The sequence below is a fragment of the Chelon labrosus genome (assembly GCF_963514085.1).
Source record: "Chelon labrosus genome assembly, chromosome: 6".
Lineage (NCBI taxonomy): Eukaryota > Metazoa > Chordata > Actinopteri > Mugiliformes > Mugilidae > Chelon > Chelon labrosus.
The window spans coordinates 4,122,211-4,147,611 of NC_140342.1; the positions used below are offsets into that span (position 1 = coordinate 4,122,211).

The following is a 25,401-nucleotide window of genomic DNA, read 5'->3' on the forward strand; positions in this document are numbered from 1 at the left end:
CTCTGATATCAAGACAAGGTGTCTCCTCACAATGCATAGAGGGTTTCACCTCAGATCTAGTGCTTACTAAGCAAAAGGAAGGAGGCCAAGGACTACTGAGCCTCAGAGCCACAATCCATGATCAAATAACAGAGATCCAGGAGCTAATACATCAGGAAGATCAGTCTGTAATGTGAGCTTAGTCTCCCAGCTCAACCCAAGATGGCAAGAAAGTCATCTGAAACCATTCTCCATTGTTTTTTTTGTTTTGTTTTTCATAAACTGGCTTGCTTTCCTTATAGCCTCTAAATGGATCAATCAAAAGATCCACATGTGCACTGTACAAGCTATAATGGGGGAGCAGGACTGAAGCTCCCAAGGCCCTGCTTTTAGGTCACTCTGATGATGCAAGGAGAATGGGCAGAAGCTAGCAGCTGAATGGCTGAATGTTAACCTTCTGCAAACCATTTCTTTTAGAAACTATCTGGCCCTTGAGTTAATGTCAAACTCATTCCTAAGATAGTCATAAGGGTCAAATAAAAGAAAATGTTGAGGTTTGAGGCCTCCCACATATCTGGGGGATGAAGACAGAAGGAAACATTCCAGTCTTTTCCGGCCACTATACATATTACTGTTAGAAAATCCAACAACTGTCTTTTTTCCTAAAGTTTTAGGAGAGAAGAACGGTCTAGTTTCCTAAAGGTGACTGTCTCTGGGTACACAAGCTGAATTCAGTGTCTTTAAACCTCTCAGGCACCTCCATCAAAGGAGACATTCAGATTTGAAAGAAAGAGATTAGTGTTGGAAAAACATCCATGTTGAAGCTTGTCCCAACATTATTTTAAGGAGTAAAAACCTTTCTCAATTCCAGTGTTCAAAGAAAACCTTATATCAGATCACATATCAAGACTGTAATACAGTTTAATACTAAATAAGCAATACAAATTAGATTTTGCCGTCAGGGATGAACATACGTTGGTTGCAGCAAGGCCCCTTATTTTTATGCACTTACTTTAAGTAAAAAATAATGATATGCAGTAGATCTAGACTAAGCTTGCTTTAATGAACCTCTTATTTGCTGACCTAATGTCGCACTGCTGTTTTACATCGGTGGTCTTAATCCTGCATGCGTTTACTTAAACTCAATTTGCTGCTAATCCTAACAGACATGTTAGTGAATTTATTGTACACTCCCAGTAACACTTTCATTTGCTTGATTTGGAGTAAAGGTTTACTCGGAATCCGAAAAACCAGTAACCACTGCTGATCTCTGGTTTGCTGCACACAGGGTCCAGTAGACAGACAAAATGGACAAAATATCCTAATTTTGATTTTTTTCATTTCTAAAAGTAGTGGGTGTCATTACTTCGTGTTCCTTCATGGGCACATTGTGATCTGAGTCATCCACAGATTGGGACAGACACCTAGCTGGGTCTAATTTAAAAAAAAGTTAGCCTTCTATAATGAATAAACCCAGGTATCAGTGAACTGAGAATGAGAGTCCAGTCAGGGTTGCCCTTACAACTCGGAGGGGGCAGCCAATAATTTGTCATACTTTTTAGAACAAGTTTCACGACTTGGCGTCTACATTTCTTTGCCTGCTATTGATAGAACAAGTCTTACAGTTGTACTGCTTGTGCACTTTCTGGAAAAACAAAAACAAAAAAATTCTAATGTGAGCAGTTTCTAAGCTGTCACCATCTTCCTTGAGCAGCAGTCCTGCCTCAGATTCAGGTGTGCCATGCTAGCGGAGGCTAATTTAGCTCGCTTCATTCTCCCCACTCCTACTAGCGCTGACTCAAGTGACTTGCAGCTATTTACCAGACTTTACCAAGATCCCTTTGGAACCACAGAGGCGAGTAGTGGCTCTACATCTTGCATAGTGAAAGGGAGGACTGCAAAGGACAAGGTGCAATTTAGGTAAGAAGGTAGAGCATGGAGAAAAAAGTTTTCTTTTTGCTGAGGATTCTTTTTGCAGAATCCCTCTGGGACTTTGGTCTCTGGTGCTTGCAAGCGTAGTGTTAAAATCCCACACAGTTCTCACTTCTACATCAGCATACACCTCATGATGAACTTAATTTCTTAAAGACACCTCGCTCAAAAGTAGTAGAACACAAAAAAAACTGTAAATGCTGCCATTCTGCTTATAGAAATGAATTAGACAGGTACTGTCAATGCATGACTTTGCCTGTGATCACTGGTATCATAACAGTATAACCAAATGAATAAATCATTAGGAAATATGCCACTTGGAATTGGTTGAATGAAAAAAACCCTGTATTAAAATATAGCTGTGAAGGCTCCACTGGACTGAACATCAGTTTTTAGATAAGGAGAATGTACATTACCATGACAAAAAGGTGGGATTTCTCTCTTGCAGCCGACTATCTGTTTTGACTGTTGAAATTCATATATTCAACCTTATTGATTCTTGTAGATAAATTGCTTCAGTAAAATTGCAAAACAATTTGGAAGAGATTAAATATGAACTGATATGATATTACAGAGCCAAAAAATAAAATTATATTCCACAATCAATGAATAGAGGACAACCACAAGTAATAATCGTCCTCTGTAATTGATGCAGTTTATTGGCAGATAGGACATAAGTGAAATAGATGGAGGGATGAGACGAGTCGAGGGATGGATGAAAATCATGAGAGGTCATGGGAGGGTCAAATGCGGAAATCAGTGATGGTCTTCAGATGCAGAGTGACACTGATGGTGAGGACACGTCTCAGGGCACACAATATAAGGGATGTGACAATCGCGAACGAACCGAATCTATTGACTGGCTCTTTAAAATGAACAGTGAGTTGCAGTTGCGAGTCAGTCTTTTTTTCTTTTGCTTTTATTTAGCTGTCTTACAAGCAGTTGATCTGGGTTTGATTCCCAATCAACGCAAAGTCTTTACCAAATTTCTCATGGCATAAATAAAGCATCTATTTATCTGTCTAGAATCAATGTTTCAGAATAATTCAAACTCAGGTAGCCCACCAATAGAATATGTATTGGTGGGATGTCTAAGTTTGAATGATTCTGATCCAAAATCTTCCCCTGTCATTCCTCCCAGTGATTATTTCCCAAATAAAAGAAGTTACCCCCAGGCTTTAAACGTAAAAATAAATAAATACCAAGATGAGCCAGTCTTTTGAATGGCTCTTTGCAAGGAACTGATCCTCAAGATCCGGCTCTCTTGAAAGAACTGTAAATTCCATCTCTAGCAAATACTTAACACATTTATTTCATAGTTTGGTTATATTATAGTATAATTTTGCATTATAGTATAATTATGGTATAATTTAACCAGCACGAACAAATGTAAAGTGAATGAAAAGTGTAATGTGACGGGAAGAAATGTACTCTATATCTGTAAAGCTACATGTAGGAAGGACCTCCTGTGAAATTCAGCAGAACTTTTAATAATGCTGAATGATCATGATGATGATGATGGAGAGGGAGTTTTTATAAACATCCTCTGACTGAATGCAGATTGTTTAGCCTCACCTTCATGACTGAGTTGGCCTTCCGAATCACTTAGCTGAAGGGACCTCAGGCTATTTCCCCAGAAGACCACAGCATGGAAAATGGCACTGACTCGTAAAATATGTTCCCACAGACGTTGAAGGACTGAAGCATGTCCAGGGGAAGTCCCAGGTGTTTATACTGCTGTATGTCCTCAGCAACTCTCACCTAATGGAAGGAGGAGCAGTAGCCCTACATCTCCTGTAGTTCACCACAAGTACACAAGACTGTCAAACACTCTGACAGATCCTTCCCTAAATGTACGCAAGAACTGCAGAATTGCCAGACACCATCCGTGGGTGGCAGGTCTTTGTGTCATAGCTTAAGTAGCAGGTTACAGGATTGGGAAAAAGGGGGACGAGACAATCCCTTGTGGAGCTCCAGCATTGTTCAACACTGTGTCTCCCACGTGGTTCTGGTATCCTGGATCCCATAAACTCATGATCTTATGATCCAGGATACCTGAGAAATATTCGAGAAAAATTTGCCCCTGAACTATCCAGGTGGGTGTAGGCACGGTGGAGCAGGTGTATTGACTAGTTATTTATGAAAATTGTTATACATTATGTCATGATGCCATTAGTGGTATTGGAAGTTTTACTTTACTGCAGAGTCACTATTGCAGCGTTGGCGTTGTTGGGGGCGTCATCCATTTAGGGCCTGTTCAGACCTTGCATTAAGATCCAACCTGCGCTATCCAATTGCAAGTGACCAGCCTTAGGTACATGTGTTCTTGTGCGTGTGACTTGGCATTACACATGCGTCTCCAAATACATCTACAGATCCGATCTCTGTTTCCCGCTTGTATGCAAATAAACCCCGACATCATCTGGGGGTGTTCACACCTGTCTTTTTTGTGATCAGATCGCCCTGACCGGATCTTAAAGGGAAATTACCATTTTTTACAACCCGGACCCTATTTCTGGCATAAAATATGATCGTTTACTCACCCATATGACTTTGGTGTCATTTGGAGTCGTTTGGACGATATTTATTTCCGTGTATATCCATATAGTGGGAGTGACTGGGGCACCGCAATGCAGCCTCTAAATAACGCATTATCTGCCGCGAAACTCGTTCATTTCACCAATATTTTGTTAAGATACGCTAGTGCTATTGGCCATTGAGTCCGGAGTTACCTGTTATCTATTCGCGGACGTGCAGCAGTTTGTTCTTTGGCCAGCTGTTCCTCTCTCTGCCTCCGCATCCTCCTTTCAACAAGCTCCTCATCCGTACACTCTGGCTCAAAACGGTAAGGACGTCCATCAAAAACAAAGTCGTCGCCTACAACCACAGAATCGGAAAAATATTCAGCTATGTTGCAAACAACTATCATCCAGGTCAGAGGTTAGTAGGTCAATCTACAGACCCCGGATGATGATAAGAGGTAACTCCAGACTCAACAGGGAATAGCACTAGCGTACGATAACAAAATTTGGTGTTATTTAGAGTTATTTAGAGGCTGCGTTTTGGTGCCCCAGTCACTCCCACTATATGGATATACACGGATCTAAATATCGTCCGAACAACTCCAAATGACACCAAAGTCATATGGGTGAGTAAACGATCGTATTTTATGCCAGAAATAAGGTCCAGGTTGTAAAAAACAGTAATTCCCCTTTAATCCAAGGTCTGAACAGGCCCTTAAAAGTTATCTGGTGAAACAAACATATGAGATTGTTTGATAGGTCACCTCGTTATCGGAGTGTCAAACCGAGTTGAATGTTTGTCGCTTCGTCTTGTTGGCTTCCACTGCATTACAGCTTGTCGCTCTATTGCGTCTAGTGTGAACGTAGCATGAGCCTTCTGCAACACTAGTGAATTCGTGAATGTGACCTTGCCTGTTGGCCATCAGAGGTAATGAGCGTGTTTGCCAGGTGAGTCTTAGAAAGCCATAGGGGGAATTAATCATTTTTTGGACGTTTTGCTTGTTGTCATGTAAAACTGATTGGCTTTACTTATAAAGAATTTCTGATTTGTCATCCGAGATATTGCTGTTGATAGAGTTACAGTCAACCACCTTGTGATAAAAACAGCTGGGTTTGGCTCAGCTTCTCTCAGTCAAGGTCAAACAATCCCTCGCTGTGCATTTAATGTTTGCTTTTTAGTCATCGCTTTTCATGTCTCCCCACATGAATCATTCCTTTGGATCATTTCTCATTTTCCTGGATATATTTGTAATAGTGTAATTTGAAAGTAATTTCAAACCCTCAAATCTGCACTGTTATTGATGACTATGACAAACACACGAGTACAGAGTCCCCACACGCACACACACACACACACACACACAGTCACAGTCCGTTTCGACAATTCTACCTCATTAATTCAAACAGTCTGACTTTCTAAACATCATAAATCACTGCAGGACTCGCGGCCCAACCCCTCTCACCTTTTCTTTCGCTCCAACTTTCTCTCAACCTTATCTTCCCTCCATCTCTGCCTCTATGTCATCTAACCCCTCTTCAGTCACTCTCTCCCATTTTCTCTCTCCTCCCCTTCCTTCTTTGGGAGGTCCACAAAGTTTGCAGTTTGCAGTCTAAATAGTGCTCTGATGGATTGGCTGTCTTCCACGGACCTGAAGATTAGCCCAAGGGCAAACCTACTCCTGTTTCCTGGGTGCCATGCTGAAGATGAATAACTGTTTATTAACCCAATGCAGAGTGGTTCCTTCCCCACCTCATTATGGGGTAGAGGGAAGAAAAAAAAAAGAGCAGGCTGCTAAGGCAGGCCGGTGTAGCGCTCTCTCTCCCCGCCTCTGTCACTCTTCCTGTCTCTCGCTCTGTTCCTCTCTCTTGCTTTCTCCAGCAGATAAACCAGCAGCCTGATGTAATGTGACAGTTTGCGTTTGGTTCTTGTTCGTGCCCTGACAACCCAGGAAATTGCCTTTTCATCTTACAAAAAAACATTGCATTCCGTATATTAGAGGACATTTGTCTTATTATGAGGGGCAGAGTGTAATTGGAAGTTTGTGTATCCATTAAATCAAAACACATGACTTTGGGGCATACGTTCTTGTGTCGTGAATGAATTTCTGTTGTTGCCCTGGCCCTGATGGAATTTTGACCCTGTGATACTATTTCAGTGATGGCCCCTCTCATAATAAAGCAGAAATGTCAAAAGAAATGTAAAAAGTTAAGTCAAAAGTAAATACATTTTTGGAAACAAATAGAAGGGAAATACAAAGGGAAAAATGCATAAAGAAAATTATTAGACTCGTCAGTCTGGTTCGCTCTGTAAAAACTCCATCCAAACACTAGTTGGCCCTGTAATGTTTTTGCCAGGCGGGTTCATTTTTATTTCTACTTCCTGCTTCGCTTTCTCCTTCCTGCTTTACTTACAGCAATGGCAACTGAAACTTTCGCTGAAATTTCACTGACATTTTGCCCAAGATGAATCATACTAATGTTTGTATCTCCAAACCTATTCAGTTAACCTTTCCTCGGTGTGTTCCATCTTTATTGATCCAAAACAATCACAAAAATAGACCTATGGTGACCTGTGAGTGTACCCCATTTCTCCTCACTTAGAAACCAACGGGCACTCTAGAACTGATTTGGGAAAAAATTTGGTCAGTTGACTAAACAATGGAACACTGGACTGAAAACACCTGCAGAGAGTGGTGAAGACTGCTGAGAGGATCACGAGGACTCCACTCCCCTCTCTGCAGAGCATCTACAAGCCTAGCGTCCGCAGGAGAGCTGCCTCCATCACTAAGGACCCCTCCCACCCCCAACACGGACTGTTCACACTCCTACCCTCAGGACGGAGGTACAGGAGTGTGAAATGCAGGACCTCAAGACCGAAGAAGTCCTTCTCTTCCACTGCCGTTAAACTCCTCAACAGCTGACAGGAGTCTAGAATCAAAGACTAAAATCACGGACTACTTCATGCCATACAATGCACTGTTCACATTTTCAGTTCATTGTTTACACTCCCATTTACACATAGACATTAGCACTAGTTCTCTTATATTTTTGTATTATATTTATCTTTTATATTCTATTTATACGATTTTTTTATATTAAGCATTTGGGTGGATGGCAAAAGAAGAATTCCATTGTACAGGGAAACATGTTTCTACACTGTGCACATGACAATAAACTCTTTAAATCTTGAATCTTGAATGGTACTAACTGTGGATGCTTACTAGTTTGGTGGTTTTCTCTAATGGTAAGAAGTTTCTTTTAAATTGGGGTCCCTCGTTAGGACTGTGGATCACAAAATAGCCCATCATAGTTCATCTGCTTCAGAGCCCTCTTAGGGTTTGGGGCCCCATAATAATTATCCACTTTAGAAGGAAATCTTGGATTAGTAATCTGAATCCTGTTCAGACCTTGCATCAAGATCTGATCTGGGCAATCCGATCATGTAAAAGACAGGTATGAACACCCCCAGGATGCACTGAGATCTCATTTGATGGTGATCTGGGTTGCATGTCTATGGTAGTGTGTATGCAATGCGTCCCAAGGAGGTCCATGAGGAGACATGTGGAACAACACTGGAAAGCCACAACCCAACTTTCTATCAGCAATCATCCGTTAAGATCCGACAATTTATGAGAAAATTATATGGTAAGTTTTGACACATACTGTATTTATTTGGTGACATGTGTTTTTGTTATTATCTTTTTTTACTGTGTCTGTTCAGTAGTAAATATCTAGCTAGATTACAGCAGTTTCAGAGTAGTTACCAAGGTAAAAACGCTTGTTATTTTCTAAAACCAGCTACGATTATTTCACATTGACTACTCTTGTAGCTACTACCTCTTCTCCCTGGCTTTTAACCCATGACTGAAAGTTTTATCATCATAGTTTTTATTGTGTTTTTATTGGTTTTAGTGTTTTTTTTTATTGTTTTATGCTTGTATGTTTATTTTACTTTGTTGTGTTTTTATCTGATGTTCTATTGTGATTGTTTTAATTGTAAAGCACTTTGGTTTAAGGTGCTATATAAATAAACCTGACCTTGACCTTGACCTTGACCTTGTTCTTTGCTTGTTTAGCTGTATTTCTGGTGGAAAGCTTTACTGAGCTAACCTGTTTGGCGGTTTGTCTTCTTCTCCTACCCTTTGCCCATTATTACCCGAATGATTAAAAAGAAGTTGCAACCGATTCAGACAGTATATTCAAAGGTATGTGTTGTGTTGTTGTCATCAACAATCATGATGTGAAGACCACATCACAAAGTAACAGACTGTATGTCTGTCCTCTATGTTGTGCTTTTCAGGTGCTTCTTGGGGATCAGTCCAGAAAGAGATTCCGGGGCAGGATAATCCCAAGAAAGACAAGGAAAGTTGTTCAGAAGAAGTCCTACACTGCTTTAAATAGTATTTCATGTGCCAGTGACATCAACACCACAACCACATTTGTCATTTTTGTGTTAAAACTTTGTCCTATCATCATATTGTTGTTCTCTAGTAATATTCCATTTAAAAATGAGACATTTCCTATACAGCGTTGCACATAAAAACTATATTATGTAAGAAAAATTAACTGTAAACAAAACATATGATTTATCTTAAATAAATGTTGGTATTTGTAAGTCTCTTATCCATCTGTGTTGTAGTAACCTAAATCATTTAATACAGAAAAATTAAGAAAGATGACAGTTTCTTTAAATTTCACGCTACTTCCTTTTGAATATATATCAATAACATTTGGCAGCTTAATATATCTCAAGCTTAACATATCTCAAGGGCATAAATTTTAATTGTCAACACACCAAAAACCATCTGTCCCGTATTATACATCAGTGTGTTAATTCAGTGCATGTGTTATAACACTTTGAGTTGGCAGCAATTTTTGGAAACAAAGAAAAGGCTTCCAAGTAGATAAACCACTTTGTGTTTACTTAAGCAAGCTGAGCACAGAAGAACCGCTGAAAATGACATACAAGGTTTACTGACTTTCAGTGAGAAATTAGTGAAGCAAATGTAAAATCATATCAAGTATCATTCGGGTAAGTTTGCAGCTCCCAAGGGCACCATCACTGCCCTGCAGAAACCTTGTAACTCCAACTGCCTTGGTAACTGCAGCTGACATTGTAAATGTAAAAAAACAAAAACCAACATAGTTGCATTGACCTGAGACTAAACAAAACCATTGCAAACATTTTAAAACCATAATAAAAATCCAACAAGTTCTATCAATTACGGCAAATTTGTCTAATTGGAGATAGAAGGATTTTGCAGAACAATTACAGTGAGTAAGTACTGCTGTGCACTGTGAATAGTGACTCAAAATTTTTACAACACCAAAACAAAATCAAGTAACTGCTGAAAGTGTGACTGGCATTTACATGGAAAAACAAAAAGCTACATTACCACGAATTCTGGAGAATGTGTCTGTTGTTCTGTCTTGGTAGAAATATTGAAATATAAAAAGCAACACAACTTTTTGCTGGGAAACCAACCACAGAAACTAAATGTGCTTCTTATCTTAATATTGACTCTCCATATAAGGCATGAGTTTGTTTTGTTATAAACAGTTATTTTTTTTTGTATTTTTTTTTTTCTTTTTCTTTTTTGCCTTTGCACTTGGTTATCTAAAAAGCAATGTGCACTTGTCCACAACTTGGAGTTAGATGGAGCGTTATGTACAGCGCTATATCCGCAGACCTTTTTGTTATCATGTCAGAAGGTTTCGTTTTCAGCTAAAAAGAAAAGAAAATCAACATTTACAATATTTTGCCATTCACTTTGCCAATGTGTTCACCTTCTTTTGGTATAGACACGCCACCAAGGACAGAACATCACTAACAGGCTTCTCACTTGGATGTTAAGCATAGATACTTACAAGTTTTCAAATGCCAGATAAGATGGAAGGTAGGGATTAAAAAGAAATATTCAAAGACAGTAACAGGGATTCAGGATTATCAAATTTAACTGTTAAGCATAACATAACAACTCAGTCATCACATATATAATATTATCCCATTTCCCTTTCCCCGAGATTGTTCTGTAGCCAAAGAAAATAGGGTTAGAAAAGGGGAAATACTCTTCTACTAACTCATTTTTGAAGACCTCTTGCGAGTTCCTCCTTACATATCAAAATCATCTTTATTTTTGCAAGGCAGAGGTCTTAGGTATAGTTAATGACATCGTCTCTCGGAAGTTCCAAATCACAAAAAAACTGTTGGTGTAAGAGAGCCTCGTAGCCTTGTCCAGTCACACAGCTTGCCAAAAGCAGGGCAGTAATAGCAAAAGTAGGCCTCCAGGCTCATACAGAGCAGCCTCTGAAAGAGAGTCCACGTATCAGCTGCTTTCCCAAAAGTCTAGGACATAACTCTGTTTGTCAAAGATAAAAATGTGACACTAGAAAACCAGTTATGAGTGACCCAAAGAAACACCCATCATACATTATGTCTTCAGACAGAGTGGATGTTCCGTTAATCCAGACGATTTGGATCCAAGAGGTTCATCTCACTAAGGTTGTCCCGGAAGCAGCAACTCCACTTTCTATGAGTTGTATCTGAAAGTGGTTTGTGTGCTAAGCCAGCTAGCTGCACAACTGGGCCAGCTCGGGTTCCGGGGAAGCATTGGGCAGCTTGGAGTTGAAGATCTGCAGAGAGTCCTTAATGCGTGCCACCTCTCCAGCCGACAGCTTGAGGCGATGGCGCAGCAGACAAGAGAAAAGGTCTAGTGGCTGCGGAGCCGGTGGAGACAGACGGTTAATCCGGTCTCTCATCTCGAGCAACATCAGAAAGGCGGCTTCCTGCGTACCCTGCGTGTAGGGGTAATCCAGCTGGAGAATCAGATCCTTGATGCCTTCAGGGTCGAAGTGCATGCTGTATCCAAAGACTTTCAGTGTGTTGATTTTCATGAAGCCCAGATTGGCGGTATGGTCGTCCAAATCCAACGGCTCATAGAAGAGGGTTTCATTCACTGTGGGATCATCCGTCACTATGCGGCTTCGCAGGTAGATGTGCACTGTTTCAAAGAAGGACTTCCACTTGTTGCCCAGAGACAGAGTCCAGTTGTAGCACTGTGCTGTGGCGAAGGCATCCAGTCGAGTTCTCTCCCAGTCAGGGAACTCAGGCTGGTTCACTGGCATGAACCAGCTCTCTGAGTGACTTCCCCCAAAAGGATTCACATAAACCGCAGGCACTGGCTCCAATGTTGAATTCTTAGTTGAGCATATTTGGAAAGAAATGCCCATCAGCATGTGGATGAGGTTGGACTTATTCTTGTTGCTCTTTAGTGTCAGCAACATCCTCTTCCTCCAAGCAGGATTGAACCAACTTCCCAGGCGAACATCATTGCTGATGTAGATGGCATGGACTTCTATCCTGCTGTCCAGTCGCTGGAGCAGGTACTTCACCTGAAGAGAGATTAGTAAAGTGTGAGTTCCCATGCAACCTGGAGCAGTCAGACCATCACAGGCATATCAAATGCACTGGTTCTCAAACTTCTCTGTTACAAATTTCTAGTCTGCAAGAGTCTAGAGTAGTCTGAATTTCTGTTCTTTCTAGCACTTTATCAAAGGTGAATAATTGTGGAAAATTTTAACAGAAATAGCATCAATGTGCCCTTTGATTTTGGTCATGATAATTAACGTAATCATAGGTACTGTATGAATTTTGAGAACCAATGGAATACATATTTGAGGAGCTGCGAGAACCTCAGCATCTGGCATGTCCAAGTCAAAGTTTAGATAGTGGTCCAGAGATGCAGCGATGCTTGGTCGGCAGGAGCCAAGATGGAGGAGGTTCCCGTGGTGACAGGCTCCGCAGCGAGTGGCGTTGTCCGTGGCGCAAAGGGAGCAGGAGGTGAAGGAAGTGCCCACAACGCATGGAATAACTCCCTGGCAGGTAGGCTGCTCCGTGGGGCAAGTACAGCTCTTTACCTCCTCAGAGAAGGAGCCCAGCACTCCATGCTCATTGCAGTAGAGCAAAGACTGAGCCCTGTTCAGCCAAAACCCGACGGGCCTGCAGAGCAGTAAGAGAAAGCACACGGATGCAGTTGTACAATACATAAAGCAAGGCATGTCCTCATTGGTTTACAAGTATATAGTCCATGTAAGACCATGGAGAGCAGTATTCACAGCTGATTGTGATACTATTCAGTGCCACACTAAACTAGTAAACTGGGTAGCGTTTTTCGGCACAGTCCTAGGTGGATTCAAGGGTCCAATCTGCAAAACAGAGGCTTTTTATTAATACCAAATATATGAACTCTGGACTTCTGATTGTGAAGTACAGACTCTGGAGGAAGGGAGGCTCATTCTGCAACTGGAACAGCAGTGTATATGATCTGGGATACCAGACTGTACCAAGTCAACACAAGTTACCTCCCAAAGTATCCTCGATAAAACCGGAGCAAGTAGACATGCGAGTATTTGGACTGTACATGATCAGACAGTACTTTGAATTGGAACGGTACCTTAGCAGCAAGTGATGACGTTTCACAAGTCCACAAGAACACAAGTACAGACAAGAATGCATATTGATAAATGCCCAGGCACTATATTGTGTCCATTGTCTGCTCCCTATACACTAGCAAGACATTTGGGGTACCTCAAGTTTCAGTACTTATGTCATTTCAGGGCCTAGCTCATTAAACTGATACTGCACGTGCTCACACTTGGCATAATTATACAAAAGAGCAAATTTGCAATAACTGCATAGACAACACTTGCTTTTACAAAACTCTCTCATTATGGATCGGAGTCCTATAGACTTTACTGTATTTGTGCAGAGACCAAATTAATGAAAGGATCTGTCAAACTTCCCCCCACTACACAAAGAGAAAACTGAAAAAGAAATGTCTGTGCTTAAGATGGAAGGCTGAAAGTTGTTTACCATACTGAGTGCTTTCTTTTAAAGATTGAAAACCATGTCAGGAAACTGTACGTAACTATTGACTAAAATCTAGGGAGAATCCTGCAAATACATAGCAAACTCCACAATGTGGGAAATCCACAAAATCAAGGAGTGCTCATCTGAAAGACTTCACAGACCTAATTGGAAAGCCCAAATTGTAGCTCAATAAGTGAAAACCACCATAAATCCCTAATAAACAATAAGCAAACCAATCATATTTCTCCATTTTTATCTTTCTGGAATGCTAATTACCTAGAAAAGATTTTGCAGGATCTTCCTAGGCAGATACTTCCTTGCAAGTATCAATGGTCCATCGTTCTGTTTCTAAGCATGTAAATCTAAATCTAACAAAAGGTGATTTATGGTAATTTGACAATTTTGAAAATGCAGACATACATAAATTATCATCCACTTTTGTGAGTTAACAGTAGCTACAAGTTCAGACTGAAAATTGGCTCTGCAGAGATTCTATCCCCGGGCTAAGTTCAAGAAATCACACACAACATTGCTTAAATGCTCCAGCAATTCCTTCCCCCCCAGGCCTGTGTAGATATATAAAAATGAAGGATGATAAATGAACTTGTGCACAAAAGGAAGGAAATAGAAAAAAAAAAAAAAAGCATGTGCTTTTTCAGCAGTAGCAGTCCCCAACAAACTAGGTTAAGAGTCTGAGTGACAGGTGAGAGCAAAGCGATGCAAAGGTGACTGAGAGAAATAAAGACAAGAACGGAGACAGAATGCTAGTAGGGAAGGAAGTGAACGGTGGAGGGAAACGACTGTCAGGGAAATTAAAGTTCTCTGTAAACAAGTGCCAAGATGTCAGTCCAGGGGAGGACTTGATTACAGCATGTCACAACGCCACGTATCTCACCCCACAAAGGCTTCTCACAACCTGTAACAAGACCCTTTATATATCTTTCCTTTTCTTTCTCTCTTATACCCCATTCCATCATTAGAGCTCTCCTCCATTTCCCACATTTTCTTACTACGTTACCTTTCTGTCTGCCGATGTCTCGTGAACGTTTTCTCTGACTGTTCAAGTCATTCTTATTCAACCTCCCTCCCTTTTCACAGGGCTGTCATCATTTCTGCCTGACAAAACTGCCACGCAATGACAGGAGTGAAGCGTGTAGGGATATTTTGCTCGGAAATCAACCACAGTTGTAGAATTCCCTCAAAGGGAGTCAGTTAGCCTGTCAAATTATTAGGAGTTGGTTGTTTCAACAACAGTGGTGTTTTTGTCTCTTCGGCTACAGTGTTGGTACCTGCTCATCAGAAGGTGTGTTTCTGAAATACCTGCATGTTTCTGCAAAAAAAAATGCCCAAGGGAGTTAAGTGCGGTTTATGCCTCTGCGGGACTAGATGCTGTAGCCTACACTTATGCAAGCCATTGATACTTATATGCTCGTCAGTAGGGCTTGCTCTGTAAAAACACCACCCAAATGCTTGTCGGCGCTGTGTCTTTTTTGCCAGTCGAGTTAATTTTTGTTTCTACTTCCTGCTTCACTTTTAACAATGGCGTCTGAAACATTCGCCGAAACTGAAGATGAGTCATACAAATGCTTGTACCACTGAACCTCCTCAGTCAATTTTTCTTCTGTGCGGTCCATCTTTATTGATCCAACGCAATCAATTTGAAAATTGCAGCGATGGAGTAGCAGTCGGAAATACTAAAGTGGAAATTTCCGAGGAGGTGAATGTTTAGCTACGGCGTTAAGGTCTGGGTAGGGTTTGGGCTGTCACCATAGCTATGCTGTCAAACTGACACAGAAGCATAAACCGCCTATCACCTCTGTCCCACAGAAAGCGATCACAATATCCAGCTGGCTCCCTGCTAATGCTAGAAATGTTAGCGACTGAACGGCCACAGCTTTGGTCATAGTGATGACAGAGCTGTTAATGCCACTGACAACACAAGTATGGAGCCTTTCTATTGTCCATCCCTGTAAAAGAATTAATTTTTTATTGGCTTCATTTGGTTTTTATTTGTTGCTATAAATTTGATTGTAACTTTAGTGATTTAGCCTGCTGTTGCTGTACCTTTTGCTTGTGTCAAACTGGGTTGTTCTGTACAATTCTCAGCTTATCAGTGAAGTGCACAGCACCAAGACTACAAATGATTTACTGCTTGCAGCTGATGCTGAAGCTTCCTCAATCCTAATTCTACTGGATCAGAGTTGTGCTTTAAACATGGCTGGCCACGATATCCTGACAAATTGCCTTGAATACTGTGCTGGTATTAAGGACTCTGCTCTTGACAGGTTTTGCTCCTACAGATCTTTTTCTGTTGTAATGGGAACATTCCCGTTATTCTTAATCCCTCTTTTATGTGGTGTTCGCAGTGGTCAATTCTTTGGTCCTATTTTATTTTCCATTTATATATCCCCATTGTGTCAGCTAATCCTCAGATATATTATACATTTATGCAAATAGCCCACAACTGTATGTTCCAATGACTGGCAGTGACTCCAGTGTCCTTATGTTGTGGCTTGTCTTTCTGATTTCAAATGCTGGATGTTATTAAACTGACTTTCACTGAGCCCCTCTAACCATCCAGTTTGGTTTCTGGTTTCATTTGGAGGCCAGGTCATGTCCTTTCATGTTGTTCCTAAACCGCTGCTGCCATCAAAGACTGTCATTGCTATGGGGTGGGGGTGCCTGGTCTGGTCTAGGTGGGTGCTTCATGTCTAAAAAACATCCACATGAATGTCAGGTTCTGTCAGTGGTTTTAATGTTGTGGCTGATCAATGTAAACATATACTTATATAGCCCTGTCTTTCTCCTTTGACCCTTGTCCCTTAGTGTGTTTGCTTCTCTGTGTTTCCAAGCTGTATTTCCTCAGGTATTATGTCTCCAGTGTTCCTCATGTTTGGACATTTGTGTCCCTTTTTGGGGTTATTATGTTTTCCATGTTGATTACTTTTATTTGGACTTGTTGATTTCCATTCCCTGAGAGTTCAATGCTGTATGCTCCTGGTTTGTTAGTTTAGTTTCATCAGAGTCCTTTTGTTTCCTGGGTCCTGCCTCCTTACTACACATCATAATACTTCCTGTACTTAGGTGGATCAAGTCTACTAATTACTAACGGATCTCCTTCCTACTTCACACAATGTATAAGCCTAGTTTATTGTCCCACATATGTGTATAAACATATGTCACGGCAACATTCCAGGTATGAGTCTCAATAGCGGCTTTGCTTCATGTCACACTCTTCTCTAACATCGTAGCAGCTGACAAAAACAGCTCATTCATACATACACATGCAGCGAATGAATCACATGCAAGGAAGCTTGTGTGATTTTAATTAAACAGCCCGTATGTCTGTATGTACCAGATGTCTCCTTCATTTAAAAATCAAAAACAAAAAAAAGCCTACATGTTGAATTTTACTAGTCATTTGTGTGTAGATTACTGAATGGTTAGTATGGTACCACAGCTAAACTAGCGTGGATGTGGTTTTATTAAAGGAGGCTAGAATGGCAGCGTGACAATCTAACCTTTTGGCTACTGGACTTGTTATGCAATACATTGAATCATACAGAAAAGCTAAACAAAATCAATTTGATTGGCCTAGCAGATCTTGTTGGAGCTTAATCAGTTCCCAGTGTGGCGACTCCAGACCAACTGTTCACTGAAAAGTGTTGTGTTTGTGGCCGGGGGAAGTTGAGCTGGCTTCCAAGCTATTACTTCACTTATATTTCTTGAAATACAGTATGCTAAGATGACTGCATGGTTTGTGTTATCAAGTATTCAGTTGCAGTAACACCAACCAGTCTCCAGGATATTTTGTTTTTACTTTTGTACAGTTGGAGAGTACATGAAACATGCAGTGTACAGCTATCTCCCTGGAGCTGCAGCTATTCTGTCCAAAAACTGTTTTTGTACAGTAAGGCATACTGTATGTACAACTGTACGATCTACTGGCAGCAGAGAAAAACTCCCAAAATCACGACACAATACAGAGATCAACAAATGTTTTGGATAAGAATCAATTTAAAGGGAGCAAATGTTGACTCCACAGTTATGTTTCCCCACACTCCTGTGCATTACTTTCTAGGGTTCGCTTAAAACTTACTGTAAGTTCTCTCCACAGTGAGAGCTCTGGGTTTTCCCAGTGTGCCCCACTTGAACTGCACTGTCACAAAGCCTACAGCTGCAATGAATCAGCACAAAGCAGCCATCTGAACTCACAGTAATGACAAATTAGACCTTTGTTTTCTGTCTGTGTGTCCCTTTGGGCTACCTTTCTCGGGGCAGGCTGATGCGGGGTTGTTTCGGGCAGCGTTTGCTCAGGGTGAACAGTTTCCTCACGATCTTCTGGGCTTTGGTCAGGACCAGGGCAGTGCTGGACTCCAGCTGGACGTAGCGCTTCTGGAGGGTCAAGTCAGCTGACCAGAACTTGGCGACCGTGGACACATTCAAGAACCGGTCAGTGGGCAAGCGTTTCAGGAAAGCTTTGAATTCATCTGCAGAGAATTTAACAAAAAAAACAACAAAAAAAACAGGAGGGGGGAAGTAAGAAGAAAAAGAGAACAAACAAAATTAGATTCACTTGAGTAATTTATTGCAATACCCTTTAATAGCTCTGCAAACCTCTTCACCACATTCTGTTTTATCCCTGATGACATTCATAGATAATGGCTAAGGAGATGGGGGAGTTTGATGTGTCATTAGAATAAAAAAACAAAAACAAACAGCAACTGTTATGTTCCATTGAATTGCCATTAAAAAGTAAACACCTGTGCTTCAATCTGCAGTTACACTCATTCACTTCACCATTAGAAACCCATCATATTCACAGCAGCATCATTTGCAACATTGTCATTCAGAAACGCTAGTTATCTGATGATTGAACATATGGTTTCAGGTTCAGACGGCATTATGTTTATGTTGTAATTCCTACTTTAAAAGCTCAAACAAGAGACTCCACAATCGCAAGCGGAATAGACTGATACAGGCATATTGTCGAATGTCTTTGTGGCATCTCCATTTGAAATACAAGCATCCAAAGATCTGCCGTGGATGTCATTTACAGCAGTTTCTTAAGGCGGCTGCAGCATGTATGTGTCAAAAGAAACCAATGGCGAAAAAAGCAATGTTTAATGCAGATACATTTATGATTTCAACCGCTTTCTATATGTAAAATAAACATGTTAAAATGTAAAGTCTTATCAGATGTCAACAAACTATGCAAATGTAGCGACATCAAATTAAAATCCAATATTAACACTAATACAACAGATATAACCGATCTAAAATGAGGATACACTACAGTACAGCAAATTACATTTGTGGTTCAGTGATACTTCACATTAAACCAAAGTTGTTTGTCTAATTATCAGCGTTCAAAGGCAGTAATGAACAAGACTACCTAGCTAACGCCTGTGGCCATATTCTGAAATCACGTGATAATGACAATGTCTTGTATTTAGGTATGCTCGAGCTGATTGTCTTAAAGACCGAGAGTGAGTGCAGGATACCACAGACACAGAGATACAGTATAGCTTCATAGTGCTTCTTAAATGTTACCAGAAGTTAGTGTTTCTGGGGGATGCGACTATGCTACATTCATTTGTGATTGGAACTGCTGCTGTAACCACATGGTGACTTTCATTCATTCATTCATCTTCTGTAACCGCTTGTCCTGTGAAGACAACCATTCACACTCACACTCACACCTACGGTCAATTTAGAATCACCAATGAACCTAACCAGCATGTCTTTGGACGGTGGGAGGAAGCTGGAGTACCTGGAGAAAACCCACGCAGACACAGAGAGAACATGCAAACTCTACACAGAAAGGACCAGTCGGCCCATGGATTTGAACCCGGAACCTTCTTGCTGTGAGGCATCAGTGCTAACCACCACTTGTAATATAAATTTATGATTGTGGGCATGATCTGTCTAAAGCTGTGTACCCTAGCTGTGTACCCTACCCCCCATTATTTAATTGCTCATGAATATAGTTTTCTTTTGAGAAAATAAGGTTGTGTTACTTTCTTCAACTGAAACAACACAGTGTCTTTTTAAACTAATTCTCCTGGCTTCCTGATACTTTCTGAGATGTTGTTTTCACAGTTGGATGCCCTGTATTTCAGACTGAAGCTTGAAATAGCTGGTGGGAGCATTATTGGTTGGAGTGTGTATAATGCTACGTGGTTTGCCAGAAAGAACAAATAGGCACCTTACTCAGAACAGCACTTACGTTGTTCTACTAGACACATCGGCAGCTACTACCCCAGCCAAATTGAGGAAGTAGATTCAGTATGTGTATATACACTAAGCGTGTGTGTGCTTGCAGGATCTCCAACATAAAAAGATTGGGCACAGTCAGAGTAAATTACAGTGAGAATAACATCGGCACAGAAGACACAGCTTGTACCCTGTGCTGGGTTTGCCAAGAGCGTTCCGGTGTTAAGATCATTTTAGTTCCATTATGAACCAGTGGGCAAATATTATGCCAGTGTGAAGCCTCTGGGAAACTTGAACCTATTATTTCTTTTTCTCCCAGAGCCAGCTAAGTGAGACCTTCTAGGATTGTTCTGGGTCTGCCGGAAAATCATATTCCCATGTGTTGTTATTGGCAGGGAGACAGTGCAGAAATCTGCAGCCAAGCCGACCTGAGCTGAGCCCAACTGACGAGACTCAAGCCTATTACAGCGCTCAGTGATCCCAGATGACACAATGGTCTCTCTCTCTCTCCCTCGCCCTCTTTCTCTCTTCCTCAATCCTTCTCTTTGTGTACGTCTGCCTCTTTCCCTCTGCGTGATCTTTCTCTTCTGGACTAGTGAGTCCAGGTTGTCTCATTCTCTCTATTGAGGTTTCTTTCTCTGCGTCTTCCTGTCTGTTTCTGTATCTCTTGCTACTCTACTCTGCTGCCTCATCTCTTTTTGTTTCTATGCTGACTCAGTGAGTCTGCATTGGTAGGGTATCGTTAACTGTGTTATGACCATTTGCTGGCTGCATTTCTCAGCTGGTAAGCGCCTGTTTCATTTCACCTTAACTGATGTTAACAGCATTAAAAGCTACACTGAGCTGAGTGAAAAGAGTTCATTGTGTACGGCGGTGGACAAGATGTAAAGTTGAATTGCAAGATATTGAATGGAACAAAGCAGCAATTATTGATCATTGATTGGAAATGCAATTAAGATGGGCTTCCGAAATATGCAACACAATCTTTAGCTCACATTTTCTTTTTTTATAAAACAAAACTGAAACAAGGGCAACTGGGCTTGTTGGGTTTCTCAAAGACGTTTTGTTTTTTATTAGGAACATCTGTGGGTGGCGAGCACCTCAAATTCACATGACTAGGGTCTGCAATGACCTGATACTCACTTGTAATTGGAGGAATTTGTTTTGATCCTGTTTTCTTCACCAAATGAATGGTATCCTAATGAACTCCATGGAGTCTCTTCCCACAGATTTTCCACCCACGACTCATTTAGAGCTGAAGAGGTCACTTGGATGAGAAAGTCTTCAAGAAAACATCGACAAGTCCAGTTGCCTGATTTCTTGGATATACCATGACCTGGATGACTGAGAATCCTAACAGACACGTACTGCATTGGTAGGCTATGCATAGCGACCATAAAAAGTCAAAAAGGGTTAAAGGCTTCTTCAAAAAGACAAACAACTGTGCTACCATTAATAAACCAAAAAATATATGTATACAGTGGAGGTGGAGGTTGAATGACAAGTAGTTAATACTGATCCTGTTGATCATCCAGCAGCCGCATGGTACAGGGCAAGAAAATGGCGGCAAGAAGAGGGCGTGCCAAATTCCATGGGAGTCGGCGGTTCATGTATTGTAGCTGAGGTTGGAGGACTGCAAAATGTTCTGCAGTATCTCTGGAACAGCCATCATAACTAACTGGTTTGTTGAGGGGTGGCAATGTAGTTGTTTAAAATAGTTAATGGCGGAATTTCCACAACCATGCCTGTCAAAAAATGTCTGGCAATACAACCAAGAATCTTAGATGGATTGAAAGCCGATTGTTCAACCAGCTGCTGAAAAGATTTGAGCCTGATGATACACGTGAACACAAATGTCTGCAGCATGTATCATATTTCTTTAGCCTTTCTTTCTACGTGCAAATCTTCCAGTCTTGTTTTCAATGTGCCAGCATGCATTACTCCACCCAAGCCTCCTTCTTTCTCTCTCAGTAGTAATCGTTAGTGCTGCCATCATGCTGGAGGGATTTGTCTGTCTGTTTTCCTCCTCTTTCCTGACATTTATGACTCCATGTCCCAAATTTATGGACAATTTCACTCACTCAAAATCTATCAGATAAAGAGGCTGGGGGGGGTTATTTTCCATAATAGGTGACCGCGCAGCCCCAAAATCTCAATCTCCGGGCTGAGTTAGTGATTCATGCCATCATCAAGCAGAGACGACAGCTAAGTGACTGGCTGGCTGAGGCCCGTTCATCTAACTCCGTACAAGGACATGGAGTATTGAAAAGTCAGAGCTGAGTTTTGAAGAGCCCAAACAGCTATACACACTACAGTATTAAGGGAAGTCAACCATATGAAGAGTGTTGATTGTTTCGTGGTTGTAACCAACCTAGTGTTGTGGTTCACTACATCCAGATCTTCAGACCAAAAGGAAATGACACTATCAGATGGATTTCCAGTAAATCTTTACAACAATCCATGGGTCCCAGAGGAGGACCTTCATTGGATACCTGACTTTAAGTTTTTGCAGCTGAAAAAGACCTGCAAAATCATGACATTCCCATTGGTCTCCACAAAGAAGAGCTTTGTAGAGAGATGATTACCAGATGTTATAATTATTAAGCAATGGCTGGTGATTTCCTCTGATTAAGAATTCATTTTGATAGTAATGTTTGAAGTGTATTATGACATACTGCCTCATCACTAACAGCTAAACTGAAATCAAATGGATGAATGAGTTAAACAAAAGAGGCCGTGTCTTGAACCTAAAGAACGAGTGGGAAAGATTTAAATCTATTAACAGAAATGGAATCGCTGGTCGTAACCAGAAGATGAGTCTGGTAACGTGCCATTTGGATTTTATCACAGGGGTGTGTTTCAACCTATACAAGACAAAAAAAGACTTCAGACCTCCGATGATGATGTGTGATAACTGCGTCGCTGTTCTGGTTCTGTTGAGCCCTGTATAAAGCCTGTACATATGATTTGATTGACCTGGTAGCATTTTTCTTTTTCTGGGAATAATCAGCTCCCAACGGAGCAACTTCAGATCAATATTCCCCCACAAGTACGGGCTGGCTTTCAAGTTTGAAATGGAATACAGTATTCATAAGTATCTTTTCATTAATAGCCTGTAAGTGTAAATCACTGTGTAGGGGCGCGGCTGTGGCTCAGAAGGTAGAGCGGGTTGTCCACAAACCAGGGGGTTAGCCTAAGTGTCCTTGAGCAAGTCACTGAACCCCCAGTTGCTCCTAGTGCGTGGCACTGGTGTGTGAATGTGTGTGTGCTTGTGTGTTTTTTTTGGTCATTATCTTAGAATGATGCAGAACTGACAAACTAAATGTTGGCTCAAGAGAAGGCCTACTTCTATGTTTAAGATGCTATTGACATAGATTTTCCTTCACAGGTGCATACCTATTATAACTAGTTAGTAAGCTAACATGCTTAAATTCTCCTGATGTACATCATCTCATCTTCAACTCTCAAGCCGGAACAACGACAGGAACAGGGGAGACTTCACATGGATATCTGTTATCTGTCATCCGGACACCCACTAGCCACTGGCTTAACCATGGAAAAATAAAGCTGATGAAATAATTAGTCTGTAACAGTTTTGTCCATCGTTAGTCTGACAATCAGTCCGTCCGTTACGGAGGATTTGTGGAGTGAATGTGGATTTAAAGGATTGAAAGTTATAAATGGAGCATGTGCAGTTTACATTCTTCATATTGGCTGATTCTGTGAGGCTGCGTGCAATTAAAATAGTCTGTCAAAAGCCTGTTCATAAATCAGCCCAAAACCACTGCATATAAACTCTGTCACAGTGTCTCCGTCATAGCTGGGATTAGACTTGATAGGTTTACAACTGCAACTGTCATATATAGCGGTGAACACCGGTGTCTAGAACATCTCACAGCTCTTAACGTGCCTTTTTTTTTTCCCTCTCCTGTGCAGTACCCCTGTCTGTCTGTCACATCTTAGCAGACAGCCTCTCATTAAATCCCACACGACTTCTCGCAACAACAACTTCAATAATCATCTTTCTTCTTCTGTGCTTTTAATTCAATTGCAAACACGACAAAGACAATAAGGTTGGAGTTGAGATGTCTTCAGGCGTAAGCGGCGGCGCTTTCTCTCTTCTCTCTTTTGCCAAAGCAGTGACGCCGGTTGGGAGAGACGGAGCGGAAAACAGAGGGTCCAGAGCTGTCGAGAAAGCTGCTATCTCCATCTCTTCAAAGTGTCTGTAACACATTAAAGGCGCCATCCATCATACGTCGCTGACACTGCTGCTCACATAATAGTTAGCAGGGAGGATTTTATGTCTGGCTGTCTCTATAGATCCTCTGTATTAAAAGCTAGGCTTGAAATGGTTTCTTAAGCGAGTTCGGTCATTGCTCGGTGGGTAGATTGATCACTTGGAACAGTGGCTCGATACTTTCAAAATCACTTTACGTACTCAGAATATAAATCCTCAAAGTAAATTGGGAATTTTTTGTTCTAAAAAAAGGAAAAAGTAAATTGTCAAGTAATTATCTTGGGATAGTGCAGAAATTATCACTGATGTGAAGAATAGGGAGAAAGAGCCAGGGTGGTTAATGCTCATTTTCAGTATGTGCGGGCCTTATGGAGGCGTGCAGCACAAATGTAAATGCTATAGAGTGTTAAAGCTTCATTTAACTGCCCACAATTTTGATAGATCTCTAAATCTCTAATACATAACCAGCAATAATATGCTTATGGTATCTACTGTTGCCCATTTGTATCTATAAATGAAGTCAAAAAGGATCAGGTAGAGATGAACAGTAGAAAATTGGTCTTAGTGAGTGATTCATTACGATGCACACTAATTACATTTGCTTCTTAATAAAGTAAGCCTTTTGTTTTCTGATTAGCTCATAATCCCCTAAAGACTCACTTCTTTTTTTCCAGACACATCTCCCATAATTAGTTGAAAATCCTTCTAGCGGACAAGAGTACTCTCTGTACTCCACTTAAGCTGAACTCATAAATTCATAAGCAACTATACATTGAACAATTTATTATTAACACAGTAATTAAAGTTGTATTCATCTCTACGGATAAAAGGGTAGGCTTTAGGAGTATCACTAAATTGGGCACAGTTGTGCTGGGCTTTTACCATGTACTTTAGAAAAAGAACACATGTTCTTTTTTTTGTTCGCGAAACTCATCGAGTTAAACAAAAGTTGTATGAAAGGATTTTTTTCCAAATATAACAAAAGGTTTTTGTTGGCATTTTTCACATAACAATTTCTAACATAATTAGAAAATAAAAGATGCTAATTAGTCTTTTTCTTTAACTTACAGTACATTACATTTTCAATCCCAGCAGTGAGAGGTTTGCAGCCTCCCCATCAGCGTTGCCTCAGACCGTGACCTGACTGACCCCCTTTTTTTTTTTCAGTCTTAGATCAAGTAATGACCTAAATTTGAGTATTTTTAGAACATCATGTTCCAAATGGAAAATATGGTCGGTGCATTAACATGGAGATGGAGCCGTTGGAGGAAAGCAGTGGGAGGAAATGTTCATGCTTTATGTTGGTAGTAGTATTCATTTGTCAGTTGTTGTAATTTAATCAGTGTTTAGTTAAATTGATACAGTACACCAAATTAATAGAAATATTGAATGCTTTCAAAATGTGTTTGTCGTATGAAAATATTTGAATTATATAAAATGGTAAGGTGTGGCATATGTCATTCCCATTATCTGTTGTAATTTCTAATATGCGTGGAGTATGAAGCGTCGCGTTCCATCTTCAGTGAGAGCAGGATGACAAGTTGTTCAAAGTCACTAGGCTTTAAAGTCAGGAGTCAAAGTCAGATTTCCACAATTTCTTTACAGGTTCTCTGTGTTCTGTCCTCCCCCTGCGATGACAGGACTCC

At 40.8% G+C, this 25,401-nt stretch overlaps 1 protein-coding gene across 1 annotated transcript in view; it reads right to left on the minus strand.

The window, feature by feature from the left end:
* Positions 1–9,133: 9,133 nt before the first annotated feature.
* The window catches only part of brinp2 (bone morphogenetic protein/retinoic acid inducible neural-specific 2), a 121,586-nt gene continuing 105,318 nt past the window's right edge, over positions 9,134–25,401 (minus strand). Inside the window, exons 6-8 of the mRNA XM_084545977.1 lie at positions 17,570–17,792; positions 12,126–12,432; positions 9,134–11,825 (exon numbers count right to left, since the gene is read on the minus strand). Of these exons, the coding sequence (XP_084402103.1) occupies positions 11,004–11,825; positions 12,126–12,432; positions 17,570–17,792 (1,352 nt within the window). The 3' untranslated portion in view covers positions 9,134–11,003. The remainder of the gene's footprint in view (positions 11,826–12,125; positions 12,433–17,569; positions 17,793–25,401) is intronic.